Source organism: Cetorhinus maximus, chromosome 2, assembly GCF_964194155.1.
Source record: "Cetorhinus maximus chromosome 2, sCetMax3.hap1.1, whole genome shotgun sequence".
NCBI classification, from domain to species: domain Eukaryota; kingdom Metazoa; phylum Chordata; class Chondrichthyes; order Lamniformes; family Cetorhinidae; genus Cetorhinus; species Cetorhinus maximus.
In genome coordinates, this window is record NC_135880.1 from 64,745,814 (window position 1) to 64,761,146 (window position 15,333).

The window sequence follows — 15,333 nt, forward strand, 5'->3', positions numbered from 1 at the left end:
GTCTAACCTTTCCTCGTAACATAAGCCCCCATCCCAGGTACCAGCTGAGTGAACTTGCTCTGAACTGCTTCTAATTCACTTATATCCTTTCTTAAATAAAGAGACCAAAACTGTACACAGTACTCTAGTTGTGGTCTCACCAATGCCCTGTACAGCTGTAGCAAAACATTCCTACTTTTATATTCTATCCCCCTTGCAATAAATGACAACATTCCAACTGCCTTCTTAATCACTTGCTGTACATGAATACTAGCTTTCCCTGATTCATGTACCAGAGCACCCAGATCTGTCTGTACCTCAAGTGTCCTGCATCTTCTCACCACTTTGTGAGAAATTGATGGGTTTTTTTTTAATATTTGTGGAGAATATTGTGTTATTCTGTGAAGGAGGCTGGGTGTATATGTGTAAATGATTTATTTAAGCTGGGCAAAAGTTACTAGAGACAGGTTATCTGGGGGGGTTTAAAACATGAAAAGGATAGAGCCATTAGGTTGGAGGTACAAGTGAATAGACTGGATCTAATATTTGCATTTTACATAAGTTGAGAGTTTGTTTGAATATCAAAGGGAAGTCAGGGGTAAAAAGGAACATGTTTGCATCTAGCAGGAGTTCCATAGGTAAACCGAAGAGGGGATATTAAATGTTATTGACCAGAAAGCAATTACAAAATATAGACATGAAGAAAGATTTTATAATTGGAAGGATTTGAGTTTCAAGGGGTGTGAGAACAATGGAATCCCAGAAGAAAGGGGGAAAAAGGTAACTTAGAGTTACTGTGGAGAGCTTAAGTTAGCTGTGAACTGGAGCTGGGCTGGGAGCTGTTAACTGTAGGAAGATATAGATGGGATAGTCAAATGGGCAGATAAGTTGCAGATGGAATTTAACCCTGAAAAGTTTGAGGTGATACACTTTGGAAGGAGTAATTTGACAAGGATGTATTCAATGAATGGCATGACACTAGGAAGTCCTGAGGAACAAAGGGACCTTGGCATATGTGTCCATAGATCTCTGAAGGCAGAGGGTCATGTTAGTGGGGTGGTGAAAAAGGCACATGGAACACTTGCCTTTATCAATCGAGGCATAGATTACAAAGGTAGGGAGGTCATGTTGGAGTTGCATAGAACCTTGGTGAGGCCACAGCTGGAGTACTGTGTGCAGTTTTGGTTGCCACATTATAGAAAGGATGTGATTGCACTGGAGGGGGTGCAGAGGAGATTCACCAGGATGTTGCCTGGGATGAAACATTTAAGTTATGAAGAGAGGTTGGATAGACTTGGATTGTTTTCGTTGGAGCAGAGAAGACTGAGGGGTGACCTGATCGAGGTGTACAAGATTATGAGGGGCATGGACAGGGTGGATAGGGAGCAGCTGTTCCCCTTAGTTGAAGGGTCAGTCACGAGGGGACACAAGTTCAAGGTGAGGGGCAGGAGGTTTAGGAGGGATGTGAGGAAAAACTTTTTTACTCAGAGGGTGGTGACGGTCTGGAATGCGCTGCCTGGGAGGGTGGTGGAGGCGGGTTGCCTCACATCCTTTAAAAAGTACCTGGATGAACACTTGGCACGTCATAACATTCAAGGCTATGTGCCAAGTGCTGATAAATGGAATTAGGTAGGTAGGTCAGGTATTTCTCACGTGTCAGTGCAGACTCGATGGGCCGAAGGGCCTCTTCTGCACTGTGTAATTCTGTGAACTGTAGCTCTAGGCTGGGAGAAGATGCAGTTTGAATCAGCCATCCAGTCAAGTCAGAAAAGTCTTGGGCTGCAACAAGCAGTTTTGTTCTGAAATCTTGGATTTCCACAGCAGAGTAGAAGAGAGTTAGAGGTCATGTAGTATGCCTTTATTAAAGCTACAGCAATTTTCCTTGGGTAATATTACTGGATTTTTATAGTTTAAAAATCTATAAGGGTGTTGCCTCGAAGGTGTTTACTTGTGGGTCTGACCAAGTAAAGAGTCTTTTGGGGAAATGTTTTGTAAGACTAACTTTAATTGAGCAACTGTAACCTTGTGTGCTTAAGCTTTATTTTATTCTTGTTAATAAAATTTTTACTTTTAATTTTAAAATCCCAAAAGTGTTACTGGACTTCTTGCTGTTGAGATCAGCATGTCGTCATCTTGTTTTCAGAACATAAAAAAAAGGGTATGGCCCGTAAGGCAAGTTTCCCTCTGGGGTTTGATTTGTGCAGCAATTAACATCAGCTGTGATCATAACAAATTAAATTACATATTGCTTTTCTATTCTTTTTGCCAAAGTGGACAAATTCACATTTTCCCACATTATACTCTATCTGCCAAATTTTTGCCCATTCTTTTAAGCTATCTATGTCCCTTTGCAGACTCCTTATGTACTCTTCACAACTTACTTTCCTCATCAGCAAAATTAGCAACCATATATTCGGTCCTTTCATGATAGTTGAGGCCCCAGCACTAATCCCCATGGCACTCCACTCATCACATCTTGCCAATCTAAAAAAAGACCCATTTATCCCTACTCTCTGGTTAGCTAAAAGGAAGAAATCATCTGTCCATGCTAATATGTTATGCCCTATACCATGAACTCTTATTTTGCGCAGTAACCTTTGAGGCCTCAGCAAATGCCATCTGGAAATCTAAATACAGCACATCCACAGGTTCCCCTTTATCCACATTGCTTGTTACTTCCTGAAAGAGCTCCAATAAATTATGAGATCAGCACAAACCATGTGACTCTGCTTGATTGAATTGAGTTTATCTAAGTGCCCCACTATGACCTCCTTAATGATAGAGTCCAGCAATTTCCCTACGACAGATGTTAAGCTAATTGGCCTGTTGTTTCCTGCTTTCTGGCTCCTTCCTTTCTTGAACAGAGGACTCTCATTCGCCATTTTCCGAACTGATGAGACCTTTCTTGGATTTAGGGAATTTTGGAAAATTAAAACCCATGCATCCACCTCGCATGTTACAGACATGGGATTGACAGAATCCACCTCCCCATTTCCACTGGGTAACATGACATCTGAGAGTCTAAAGGATGGGAAGGAGAAATATGCAGTTAATAGCCACTGTTGCTAACAAAGTTGTTTCTTAATTTGTGCTTCACTGTTGAGGATTTTGAGGCCTTTGTTCTTGAAATATCTTTGAGATGGTTTACCTACATTTATTGTATCGTTATCACAGAGTATGACAAAAGGTGACGTCCTGGAGTCTCTGTCAGCAGACTTTGATATCAGCTCTTCAGTTCCAATTTCAAAATGCTCGGCTCCAACTTCTCACTCTGCAGCTCCACCGTCTATGCAGAAGGAGGTATGTCTCCAATCTCAAACTGCTAGAGACTGCAGCTGGAGTGGATTGCTAATTCTTAGGTCCACTGCCTGATTCTGGTTTTGCAATCTGATTGGTCATAGGTAACACATGACTGATCAGAGCCAATGGAACAAGGAAACATAAAAGTTAGGTTTTGATTTTGTGCTGTCATGTGAAACGGGTGGTAGAGAGACATTAATTTCTAGTAATTCTTTGAGGGCGCGGGTTCGAATCCCACCACGGCAGATGGTGGAATTTGAATTCAATAAAAATCCAGAATTAAAAGCCTAATGATGACCATGAAACCCTTGTCAATTGTCGTAAAAACTCATCTGGTTCACTAATGTCCTTTGGGAAGGAAATCTGTGATTCTCACCTGGTCTGGTCTACAGCAATGTGGTTGACTCTTAACTGCCCTCTGTAATGGTGTCTCAGTTCTATCAAACTGCTATGAAGTCCAGAAGGAATGAAACCGGACGGACCGCTCATCATTGACATAGGCACAGGAAACAATAACGGCAAACTCAGCCCTGTCGACCCTGCAAAGACCCCTTACTAAGTTGAGAGAGCACAGACTATTCAAGTGGTCATAATCATGGAATCATACCTTACAATGACCCAGACACCACCATCACCATCCCTGGGTATGTCCTGTCCCCACCGGCAGGACAGACCCAGCAGAGGCGGTGGCACAGTTGGGAGGGAGTTGCCCTGGGAGTCCTCAACATCAACTCCGGATCCCATGAAGTTTCATGGCATCAGGTCAAACATGGGAAAGGAAGCCTCCTGCTGATTACTAGCTGTTCCCTACTTCCCCCAATCTCTCAGCTGATGATTCAGTACTCTTCCAAGTTGAACACCACTTGGAGGAAGCACTGAGGGTGGCAAGGGCACAGAATCTACTCTGGGTGGGGTACTTCAATGCCCATCATTAAAAGTGGCTCATTAGCACCACAACTGACTTACTACTGTAGTGTAAATGTAATCAAAACAATTCATAACATTCATGGCTCATGCTGAAAGCTGCACTATTTTACAGAATGCAGTAAATCCCCTTTCCTCATGTTTTGTCAACTGGTCAACATCTTCGTAAATTTAACAGAGATCTTAAGGACTTTGCTTCTGCTTTGAATCTCTGATTTCATTTATGTTTGCAATTGATGATAATGTTATATTTTAGGCCTTACAAAAAATAGGCCATAATTTTTAGCAGAGGATCTAGCAATGATCCTTGCTGTACCCTGATATTTGCAGCCTGCCAATGGAAAATGGTGGGCAAAATATTGCGCTCGTCGGGCGGGCGTGTGCCCGACCTGAATGAGCGTAAAATGGTGCGCAGTGACATCGGGCAAGAGTCCCGACGTCATCGCACACTCGCATGATATTTCGGTTGGCGGACGCACGCCGGGGTCGGCAGTGCGCCCGCTGACAATTAACAGGTCTATTAAAGTCCCAATTGAATTAAGTTTTTTGCTGCACGTTCAACCTTATGGATTTTTTAGGAAACCTCATCCACGGGTGGGATGAGGTTTCCAACAGCTGTTAAAAATTAAATAAAAATTTAAACATTTCATTAATAACATGTCCCTGCTCATGTGACAGGTTCGCATGAGGGGACATTTTTTTTAACAATTTAAAATTCTTTATTTTTAATTCTTAAAATCTTCATCTCCCTGAGGCAGCTCTGTGCCTCAGGGAGCTTTTCCTGTGCACACCTGCATGAAGTCCACTGCTCTCCCTCCTCGCCCGCCACCCCCCTCTCCGAACACAGGCAACGCTGAGCACTGCAGCACACGTTTCACACTGGGCGGGCCTTAATTGGCTTTCCGATCGCTCCCGCCCGCCTCTGCCGAGCCCGCCCGACGAGGGCAAAATCCTGGCCGTAATGATTGAAATTAAATGGCAGAAACTTGAAGCAGTTGAAGATAAAACAAGTGAATGGGAAATAACAGCCAATGTTCTTTTCTTATTTACAAAGGCACCACTAAAAGCTTCGATGGCTGCCTCGGTTTCTGCAAGTCTAAGTGGCACTAAGGTAAGTGACAAAAAAAGAATAAAATGTGATATGTGGAAATTTCTGTTTATAGTTGAAACATGGTAGTGGGTTACGGTCTCATTTATGGAGAAAGAGTCAAAACATAATTTTTTGGGGAGAAAGATTAGGATTTGCAGAAATTATGCCCGTGGACAATTCCTCCCAATCAAGCTTCACTGGAACGGCACCATTTGTCAGGTTGGAAACTGGCAGCTTCCTAAGCATCCAGGGGGCCTTTCTGAAACTGACATTCGGCACCTTGACAAAATAATCAGGGTCCCTATTTTAGGATCCCAGTTCCAAATGTGACATAGACTGGGTGGGATGTTGAGTCATGCAGACTCCATTTTCCAGGCCTGCAGCGACCTGACCAGCATTCCTTTAAGGAACTGCCAGAGGTTGCCAATGAATAGATAACTTCAGCTTAAATCAATGTGGAGCATCATTGAGCTGGAATACTCCTCCTGACTCCACAAGAGTAATGCGGGTTGCTGCTGACATGTTCCCAAACCCCAGGACCTACCTATGAGTTGGCTAGGCATTGGAACTGTACAATTTCCCTGAGACCCCGACCTGTGAGCTGCATCAGGATGCTCAATTTCCATTTACAACTAGCTGAATTTTGCAGGTGAGGCCTGTGCCCCATTTCCAGCAAGCCTTTGGCTGACACCTTTGGACTTGATTCCCTTCAGGGTGCCTATTTTGCACTAGTTTCTAGCTCCATTCCAATTTCTCTAGCTTTTTTGGAATCCTATCTCATAAGGCCTCTTACAAAGCAGAGATTTGAAGGTGTAGCCTGTTTCACGTTTCCTGTGACTTTGCGCATTCTGAGCCACAGCAATTAACAGCGAGCGTTAGATGACTCTTCCTTGTCACTTGTAAGATATTTTCAAATATTATATCTCCCCCTACTGAGTCTGCACATCACCAGCAATGACTTTTCCTCCTGTGACCTTGCAGCTTGCTTCAGCATTCCTAGATTTCACCCCTGTCCCCTGCTAGTCCTGTCTTTGTGCCACCTCTTGGTGAAGTTACCTATAAACAATGGACTAACTCACACTCATCAATTCGCCTGTCATCCATCGATGCCTTGCATAGACAACAGGCATGAAATTGCTTGGATCATGTTCAGTGGTTCTGCTGGAATCTTGCTGGTCTTTGCCCTCCTGTACTGAACCCAGTGGGCTTTGTGGGACCAGAAAGAGAACACCAGGTTTGCATGAAGTAGGCAGGCACAAGTGTCATTACAGGAGCATTTCCAGTGTCTACTACACTAAGCAGCTGAAATATTTGTTCCCTGGTGCCCTTAGAGTGGGTTGTCCAGCTGTACCACTACCCCAAGGCAGGAAGAAAGGACTGTGCAGTGGAGTGTAATGAAGGTCATAATTATTTGTCCACGTCTTCAGGGCTCCAGTCGGGGTTTCTCTTTGTACCACAGGGTTGGATTTTACAGGGCTCCATGTTCACCGCACTGTAACTGATGGGTCCATCGGGGGCCTGCCCACAAAAAAGCCAACTGCCCTGCAGACATTTTATGCTTGGCAAGGCGTTAATTGGCTTAGGGCAAGACATACAATCCCATCTAGGGTGGAGGTCACATCTTGGAGAGCTGCCAGCCAATCGGGTCAGCTGGCAGCTCTGTAGTCCCAGCTGCACAAGGTTCAAGCAGTGGCCACTGCAGGGACTACAGCCTGTCTCTGAAGGAGAGGTTATGGAGACCGGATTGAAGGTAAGTCTGGGGTATCGCTGTTGGCTGGGTTTGAGAGGCCGGGGAGGGGGTGAGTGTTGGGGGAAGGTTAAAGGGAGGTGTGACCTTTCAGGTGGGGGTGCGTCCAGTGGGCAGAGGGGACACCCAAAGGAAGTCCCCATCCCTTTTGCCAGACAGTAAAAGCTGCTGGGCCTCTTGCAGGTAAAATGTTGGTGGGGGCAGGATGAGACTCTTCAGTGGCCATTTGGGCCTCAATAGGTGGGCTGGCAGCCCAAAACCTCCATCGCCGCCCCACAAAATAAGAGAAGGGTCGGGGGGAGGTGTGGGTGGGGAGGCAGTGGGCAGGTCACACATTGCACTTTACGAGACAGCTCCCCTTCAAAACGCCAGGTAAGGTTAAATCTAGCCTAGAGAGCCCATCGCTAAGATTTGGAAGAATATCACTGCTGCTGACCTTGGGTCAGGGACAGATAGAGAAATTTTTGTATTGGCAAAGTGCATTTGATTGCTGTATGATCAATAGCACTCATCTTGCAGACCACTTCAAATTGAAAGCATACTCCACGTCCTTAGTGGGGCTGGACTCAAGAACATGGCCATCTTCCCAATGTTCAATGCTGTTAGGATGTTAATAAAGTAAAATGTATCAAATTACAGGGTAAAGGGCACATTATGAAGGAAAGGTTTATTGGTGGCCTATTTATGTGCTGTTGATTATCCCCCACCAAAGCTTCCAGACACTGGAGCACGACAACTTTCCTGAGGCTCAACATTGGTAAGGTAGTAATGAAGCAAAATACATCAAATTACGGACTTGCTTCATTAACAGCTTCATCTCTGCAGTATTTATTGTCCTACTTTCTAAAATGGTCTCATTCACAAAAGTAGATCTAAAATTCACCAATTGCTGATTGCAAAAACACAAACCATAATTACCCAACTTCATGTTCCCAATGTCAAAACTTCTCACTAGGAGCAGGGAGTTTGAAAAGTACTCAATATGAGTAAGCAGCAGTTACTTGGGTTCTCTTTTCAGTAAATATTTCATTGCTGTCAGAATATGTTCCAAGTGAGATGTATTGGAAAATGAATAAGTCTTTTTTATCTTTAAAGGGTAAAGATCCATTTGACCTGCTTGCAGAAACACTGCCATCTGAAGCACCAGACGATTCAGCTCCCAAATACACTGGTCCTGAAGTGAAGGTACAATTAAATTTGTCTCCTGAGACTTTCAGTCCTTGAAAATTTCCAGTACACCGCCTCATATATTGGTTAGTTTCTTGGGCGGGGTTAATATACATCTGGACGGTTGAAATCAGCCTGTTGATAACTGTGCTGCCCCCAGTCCATTGCGGTCAATGTGTCACGGTAAAAGTAATGCTGCCTCTAAAAACAATTACATAACTGCCTGATCTCCAGTGGTTGTCTAACTGCCATGAGCATCTTAAGTTAACGTTTAAGGTGATATATAAATATGAGCTGATATTTTAAAAACATGCAAAGCATTTCATAGAGACATAGACAACTAGCCAAAGGATGAATTATTAGGCGCATGATCAAATCCTTGTTTGAAAAGTTGGGTTTTTAGGAGGAACTTTAAGGAGCAGGAGTGAGTTTACTTTGCAGGTGCCCTGTGCCAAGGTTCAGTTTCAAGTCCCTACATTTTACTGGACATGGATGCTAAATATGACCTACTTAACCTCTTGTGAAATCGACAAACCTATGATCATGAAAAGGCATGTTTGCAATAGGTAATAGGAAAGCAGTTGACAAAATGAGCAGAGAACAGTTATTACCATTGTGCATGTGTCCTTCCATTGGATCTGCTGAGGATCCCTGACTGTCTTGGGGGCCCTATGCAATTACGCAGACTTTGTGCTGCCCCTGTAGTGTAGAAGAGTGAGGTGGAGAAGCAGAGGGGTTTAGGGACTCCATTGAAGAACAAGGAAAATCTGTAAAACTCCAGAGGTGGCACTGTAACTTAACCAAACTGCATCAACAAACCAAAAGAGGTGAAGCAATCAAATCATTTGGAATGCTTTTTGACAAGGTTTTGGTTGCTCTGAGGATGCTTCCTTGCTTCCTAAAAGTGCACCCAGTGTATTAGGACATGACCTTAAAAGCAGAACCATTTGACAACAGGGAAAGAGATGTGAGAAGGCTGATTGGTGGTGACACATTCTGCCAAGGGCTGAGGGTAGTTTGGGTCTGATTCTCCTGGCTCCTTGTCCTCCTTCGGAGTTAACCCTTGCTTCCACACTAGCACCAGATTCTATTATTATCTTTCCAATGTTTCCAAAAGCGCTCCACAGTATACCTGGGTGCAGGGACCTCTCCACAGGACTTTATTCCTTTTCACATTCTCCCAGGACAGTTTCCCAATTCTCAAATACCTTTAAACCACTGTCTTGGCGCTCTTGAACACAAACAGCAACGCTCTACTTCATGATCCCAAAATGACTTGGACCTGAGGAATGAAGATGGGGGTCAGGGCAGGGACCAGACTGGAATAGGAAAGAGTAGATGTATTGTTGTAGAGAAGGGCAGATAAGCTCGCAGTTACATTGAGAAAAATGTATGACTTTTACCTCCCTTTAATCAAGTATCTATTAAGTCGCATTCACCTTGCAGGGCTACCTGTTTTCATAATCTCCAGGTATAATTCTATTCATAGACACCCTATCAACTGGTATAGTTGTTTACAGGCACTAAAAAGATAGATTTTCAGTACAACACAATAATTTCCTAAATGTTTTTATTCAGTTCTAGGAATTATTTTACTGAAGCATAGTTTATGGATATTGAACCCTAATATTTATGTGATCTTTGTTTCTGATATTTTCAGGAATCAGATGTTACTAAGAAGAAGGTTGAACGAATGGGAGAAACTGAAGGGTCTGTACCACCTGATTACAGATTTAAAGATCAACCTGATCCTAAGGTTTGTTCCAAGCCAATAATTGTTCTGATATGTTCAAAATATGTCTTATGTATCGAACACCTAGAAATAGTTTTCAATGCTCTGCTGCAAAAATAAATTTCTACATTTGTGAGTTTGCAGTAAAAATGATCCTGAAATCATAGGTCACACAATCTGGCAGTACATTGCAAAAAATAAACTACTGAAATATTAAACTGAAGTCAGTACACACCTCCATTGTTTAATCCAGCTATATTTTAATTAAATGCTGTGGTTATTTAACTTACTGATCAATTGAGTTTTGCACGGATGTGCGTATGTTAGCGGTTCTACTATCTTTACCCCCTGGAAAGGTAAGCCAATTCCCTTGAACTTATTCAACAAAAACAAAAATTGCTGGAAAAACTCAAAAACTGACAGCATCTGTGGAGAGAAAGACAGAGTTAATGTTTCGAGTCCATATGACTCTTCTTCAGATTTTGCTTTTACCCTAGAACTTATTGCTAGCTTAAGAGTCTCAACTAAAAGAGATTTCTAAGTATTAAAGGAACATAGTCTTTAGACTGGATCCTCAAATAAAAGTCCTCTCTTCCAGGACTCTCAAAGCCAACAAAGTTATCTTCAAATGGGACATACACTGAGGCATTGTCTTAGTAGACCAACTTTTTTGAAAGTTTACCAATACTAGCTCTTAGAAATGTAAACCAAGACTTCTAGAACAGTGTGTTTATGTGTGGATTCCCAAGATAAGATACTTTAGACCTCTTGTGTGCTTCAATAATACATGTCTTTTACTGAAGCCAATTATAAATTACAGCTTTTACATGAGGTTACAGGTTACTAAAGCCAGACATAACATTAAAAATGGGATAAAGATATCTGCAATTTTGATTCCACCTTATGAGCAAAGTTTGGATCTTCGAACAAATATATGAAAGAAAATTATACTCTCAAAATCCAATATAGCTAGATTAGTTTTTGAAGTATTTTTGTGTCTCAACCCAGAGAGGGGGAATTCAACAAAGGAATTCAACCCCTTTGTGTCTCAAGTTGGCCAAATGCTGACCCTTCTAACTAATAGTCAAGTTTTTTAAAGAACTATATTCCACTATATGTCACGGCATCTTCAATTGTTCATTGTATTCATGTTGGTGAAAAACATTGTATTATCTTATCTGAGAGTAACCTTAGTTCATATAAGTCTCATTCATGAATGTTAAACTCCAGACATGCACCTGGTTATTATGGATGCGCCCCAATTTCTCACAACCTGAACAACCCTGTTTACTTTATACATATTGGCAATAATTCAAGTTAGCAGCCATTTTCATGTCATTCTGCATTTTATCATGATAACTTGCCATTTTATATTTCTAATTTAGGATTAACACCTTAAAATCTTAGATCCCCATTAGATTTGAGAGTTCCTTCATACGTACACCACATTTACACTTGACTGAGTTCTCTTTAGGATGCTGAAGAATTTTATTAAATTTGTGTTGTTGCTATAGCGATAGCTTTCAATTTTAAATAATTCTAATGTCTCTAAGAGGAATCATTTTTTTGGAATAGGAAAAAGGTAAAGTGGTCCCTTCCTCTACTGGTCCAGGAGCAAAACCAAAGGTAATAAAGAAGGTAAAGCTGAAATTGTTTTTCCTTGATGGAGCATTTAGTTCTTGGTAGTAAAATTCTTTAGGGCTCCATTCCATAAATCAAGGATATTTATGTCCTTATTATATCAAGATAGTGGTGGACACTTGTTAAAGGATGCACTTGACTTAATGCCAGGTCTAGGATCAGCAGTGACACTCTACCCATTGCCCAGGATAGGAAGACCCCACACTCTCATACTGAAAGTTTTGGAAAATTCAAAAATGGTGAGTGTGTCTGACCTCCTTCCTGGTTTTGGGCAGGAGGGTAAGAGAACTTGGAACATTAATAGTATCCGAGATGAAAAAAGGAAATTTGACTCCTTAGAAAATCATTCTCATCACTTCTTCTCCCCATACTTTCAACCGAGTAACATGACATGTGAGAACCTAAAGGGAGGGAAGGGAAAATTATGGACTTAAAGGCCATTGTCACTGATGAAGTATTTTCTTAACTTGTGCTTCTGTATTGAGAAAAAAGTCCTTTGCATCTGTGTTCTTGAAATATCCTTGAGATGGATTAACTACATTTATTGCATTGTTATCACAGAGTATGTCAGAAGATGACGTCCTGGAGTCTCTGTCAGCAGACTTTACCCACAGCTCTCCAGCTCTGATTTCAAAATGCTCAGCTGAAACTTCTCACTCTGCAGCTCCGCCGTCTAAGCAGAAGGAGGTATGGAACATAGGAATAGAAGAAGGTCATTTAGCCTGCCTGTCCCACCATCCAAGATCAAAAACTGTTTGAAACTGCAGGGTGGAGTAGGTTGGGCATTCTTAGGGCCAATTCCCATTTATGCTTTTGTAATGTGACCGGTCACAGCTGACCACATGGACAATAATTAACAGGGACCGATGGGTAAACAGACTCAACAATGTCACCCTGATTGATTTATATGTAAATGCTTATTTTTAAATGATTTTAGTAGAATTAACAAAATATATTTTGTAATCTACACTTTCTGGAGTGGAAATTCCTCATTTTCTAGAAAGAAAAGAAGTTTAAAAAACTCACCATTTACACAGGCCTATGACTTGCGCCCCAAGCACACTTGAGAAACATTCAGTGCGATATTAGGCTTTTCAGGGCAGCCACCCAAAATGGGCAGTATTTTCCTTACACATGTCAGTAAGAAGCCTAATATGTGTTTTAATGTCCTCTCTGAGAAAGTGGGCACTGCTTAGTTTTCCTGAGCGTAAGATACTGACCAGCAAGTGGCACACTACTGGGTGCACGTCATGCTGGGCAGGCCTTAATTGACCCGCTCACATAAAATAGTGGCGTGCAGCTCTACAACTCCCTTGTCTATCAGCAATATATCAAACTCAGTCTTGAATAAATTCAATGGCCAGCTCCACTGCTTTCTGAGGAAGAGAATGCCGCAGACGAATGACCCTCTGAAAGGAAAAAAATTCTCCTCATCTCTGTCTTAAAAGGGAGATCACATATTTTTAATGTGTCTGCTAGTTCTAGTCTCCCCACAAGAGGAAACATCCTCCCAGATTCCACACTATCAAATCCCCTCAGGATGTTATACCACCTCTCATTCTTCTAAACTCCAGTGGGTAAAGACCCAACCTGTTCAACCTTTCTTCATAAGGTAAGCCCTTTATTCCAGGAATGAGCTGAATGAACCTTCTCTGAACTAACACCATTATACCCTTTCTCAAATAAGGAGACCAAAACTGCAAACGGTACTCCAGATGTGGTCTCACCAAGGCCCTGAACAGCTGCAGTAAAACATCTTTACTTTTACATTCCATTCCTCTTGTAATAAGTGACAACATTCCATTTGCCTTCCTAATCGCTTGCTATACCTGAATGCTAACTTTTTGTGATTCATGTACCAGGACACCCAGATCCAAGTGTACCACCAAGTTTTGCATTCTTGCTTTTCTATTCTTCCTGACAAAATGGCAAGCTTACATTTTCCTACATTATACTCCGTCTGCCAATTTTTTGCCCACTCCGCAAACCTGCCTATATCCCTTTGCAGACTCTCCACCTCCTCTTGATAACATACTTTCCTACCTATCTTGGTGTCATCGGCAAATTTAGCAACCATGCATTTGACCCCTTACTCATCCATGTCATTGATATGAGTAGCATAACATATAAGTGAAGGGAAGGGGAAATTGTGCAGTTAAAGGCGATTACTGATGATGATTTATTTTCTTATTTTCTGCTTCAGTATTGAGGGGTTGGGGCCTCTGTGTTCTTGAAATATCTTGGCGATGGGTTAACTACATTTAATGTATTGTTCTCACAGAGTATGACAGAAGGTGATGTCCTGGATTCTCTGTCAGCAGACTTTACCCACAGCTCTCCAGCTCCAATTTCAAAATGTTCAGCTCCAACTTCTCACTCTGCAGCTCCGCCGTCTATGCAGAAGGAGGTATGGCTTCAATCTTAAACTGCTAGAGACTGAAGGAGCAGTCGGTTGGGAATTCTGAGGGCCATTTTCTATTTTTGGTTTTGCAATCTGATTGGTCATGTGGTTATCTGTAACCAATAAGAAAAAGTGATTATTAAGGACTAAGATGGAAACAGAAAGGATATACGGGACTGGATTTTACGTGCCCCCGCCGGGCATGTATATGGCAGGGGGGCACATAAAATAGGGTGCCCAGCCCACCATCTTCCCATCCACTCCCAAACTCACCCCGTAACATGCCATATGTATGTAAACAAATAATTAAGGGTCATTTGGATTTGACAACAAGCCAATTGACCCAATAATACATTGTCCACGCCACAATACAGTTGATGTGGGCAGGCAGGCAGGAATGGGCAGTCTTCTTGGGACTGTTTTCAGTCCCGCAGCACCCACTACTGAGCACTTAGCGCTGCCAGATTGGCCGACAGCCCCAAGGGCAGGTCTTCCTCCTCAGTGAGGGGTGGAAGTCCCATTGTTAGCCAATTTAGCCCGCCTGCAGCATGTTATGGCTGGGTGGTGTTATGGAGTGAATAGGTTTCCAGCTTACTTTCCTTCCGGGGTGGAGGGGGGCAAGCCGCTCAGGCCCCCCACCCCTGTAACATCCAGCTAATGATGTCACCCTCTCACATTTATTGATAAAGATACAATCTCTTATGTAAATTAAGAATTTTCTTTGCAAATTACACTTCTTATACCAGGACAGGTTGAGGGAGTGGTTAATAAAGCATACAGTATCCTGGGCTTTAATAACAGGTTCATAAGAGTACAAGCGCAAGGAGCTTAAGGTGAACTTGTATAAGCCAATCGTTTGGTCTCAGCTGGAGTATTGCATCCAGTTCTGGGTGCTGTACTTTAGGAAGGATGTGAAGGCTTAGGAGAAAGAGTGCAGAAAAGATTCATGAGAATGGTTCCAGGGATGAGGAACTTCAGTTATGAAGATAGATTGAAGAAGTTAGGACTGTTTTCCTTAGAGAAAAGAAGAGTGAGAGGAGATTTGATGGAGGTATTCAAAATCATGAGGGGTTTGGACAGAGTAGATAGAGAGAAACTGTTCCCAACTCCTGAAAGGATCGAGAATTTGAGGGCATGGATTGAAAGTAATTAGCAAAAGAAGCAATAGCGATATGAGAGACATTTTTGTGCAGTGGGTGGTTAGGGTCTGGAATGCTCTTTCTGAGAGTGTGTGGAGACAAATTAATTTGAAGCAATCAAAAAGGGAATTAGACTGTTATCTGAAAAGAGAGAATGTGCAGGGTTACGGGTAGAAGGCAGAGAGGATCGGTACTGGGTGAGTTGCTCATTTG

The 15,333-nt window shown here is 42.3% G+C and overlaps 1 protein-coding gene across 8 annotated transcripts in view; it reads left to right on the forward strand.

The window, feature by feature from the left end:
- cast (calpastatin) overlaps positions 1 to 15,333 on the forward strand; it is a 247,581-nt gene that overhangs the window by 207,836 nt on the left and 24,412 nt on the right. For 3 of the 8 annotated variants that reach the window (XM_078565567.1, XM_078565556.1, XM_078565545.1), the window contains exons 40-45: positions 3,154 to 3,279; positions 5,258 to 5,314; positions 8,136 to 8,225; positions 9,868 to 9,963; positions 11,515 to 11,577; positions 12,142 to 12,267. In XM_078565567.1, coding sequence (XP_078421693.1) covers positions 3,154 to 3,279; positions 5,258 to 5,314; positions 8,136 to 8,225; positions 9,868 to 9,963; positions 11,515 to 11,577; positions 12,142 to 12,267 — 558 coding nt within the window. Of the gene's footprint in view, positions 1 to 3,153; positions 3,280 to 5,257; positions 5,315 to 8,135; positions 8,226 to 9,867; positions 9,964 to 11,514; positions 11,578 to 12,141; positions 12,268 to 13,861; positions 13,988 to 15,333 lie in introns of all 8 variants that reach the window. The other 5 variants (XM_078565537.1, XM_078565589.1, XM_078565609.1 and 2 more) reach the window with 5 other exon arrangements.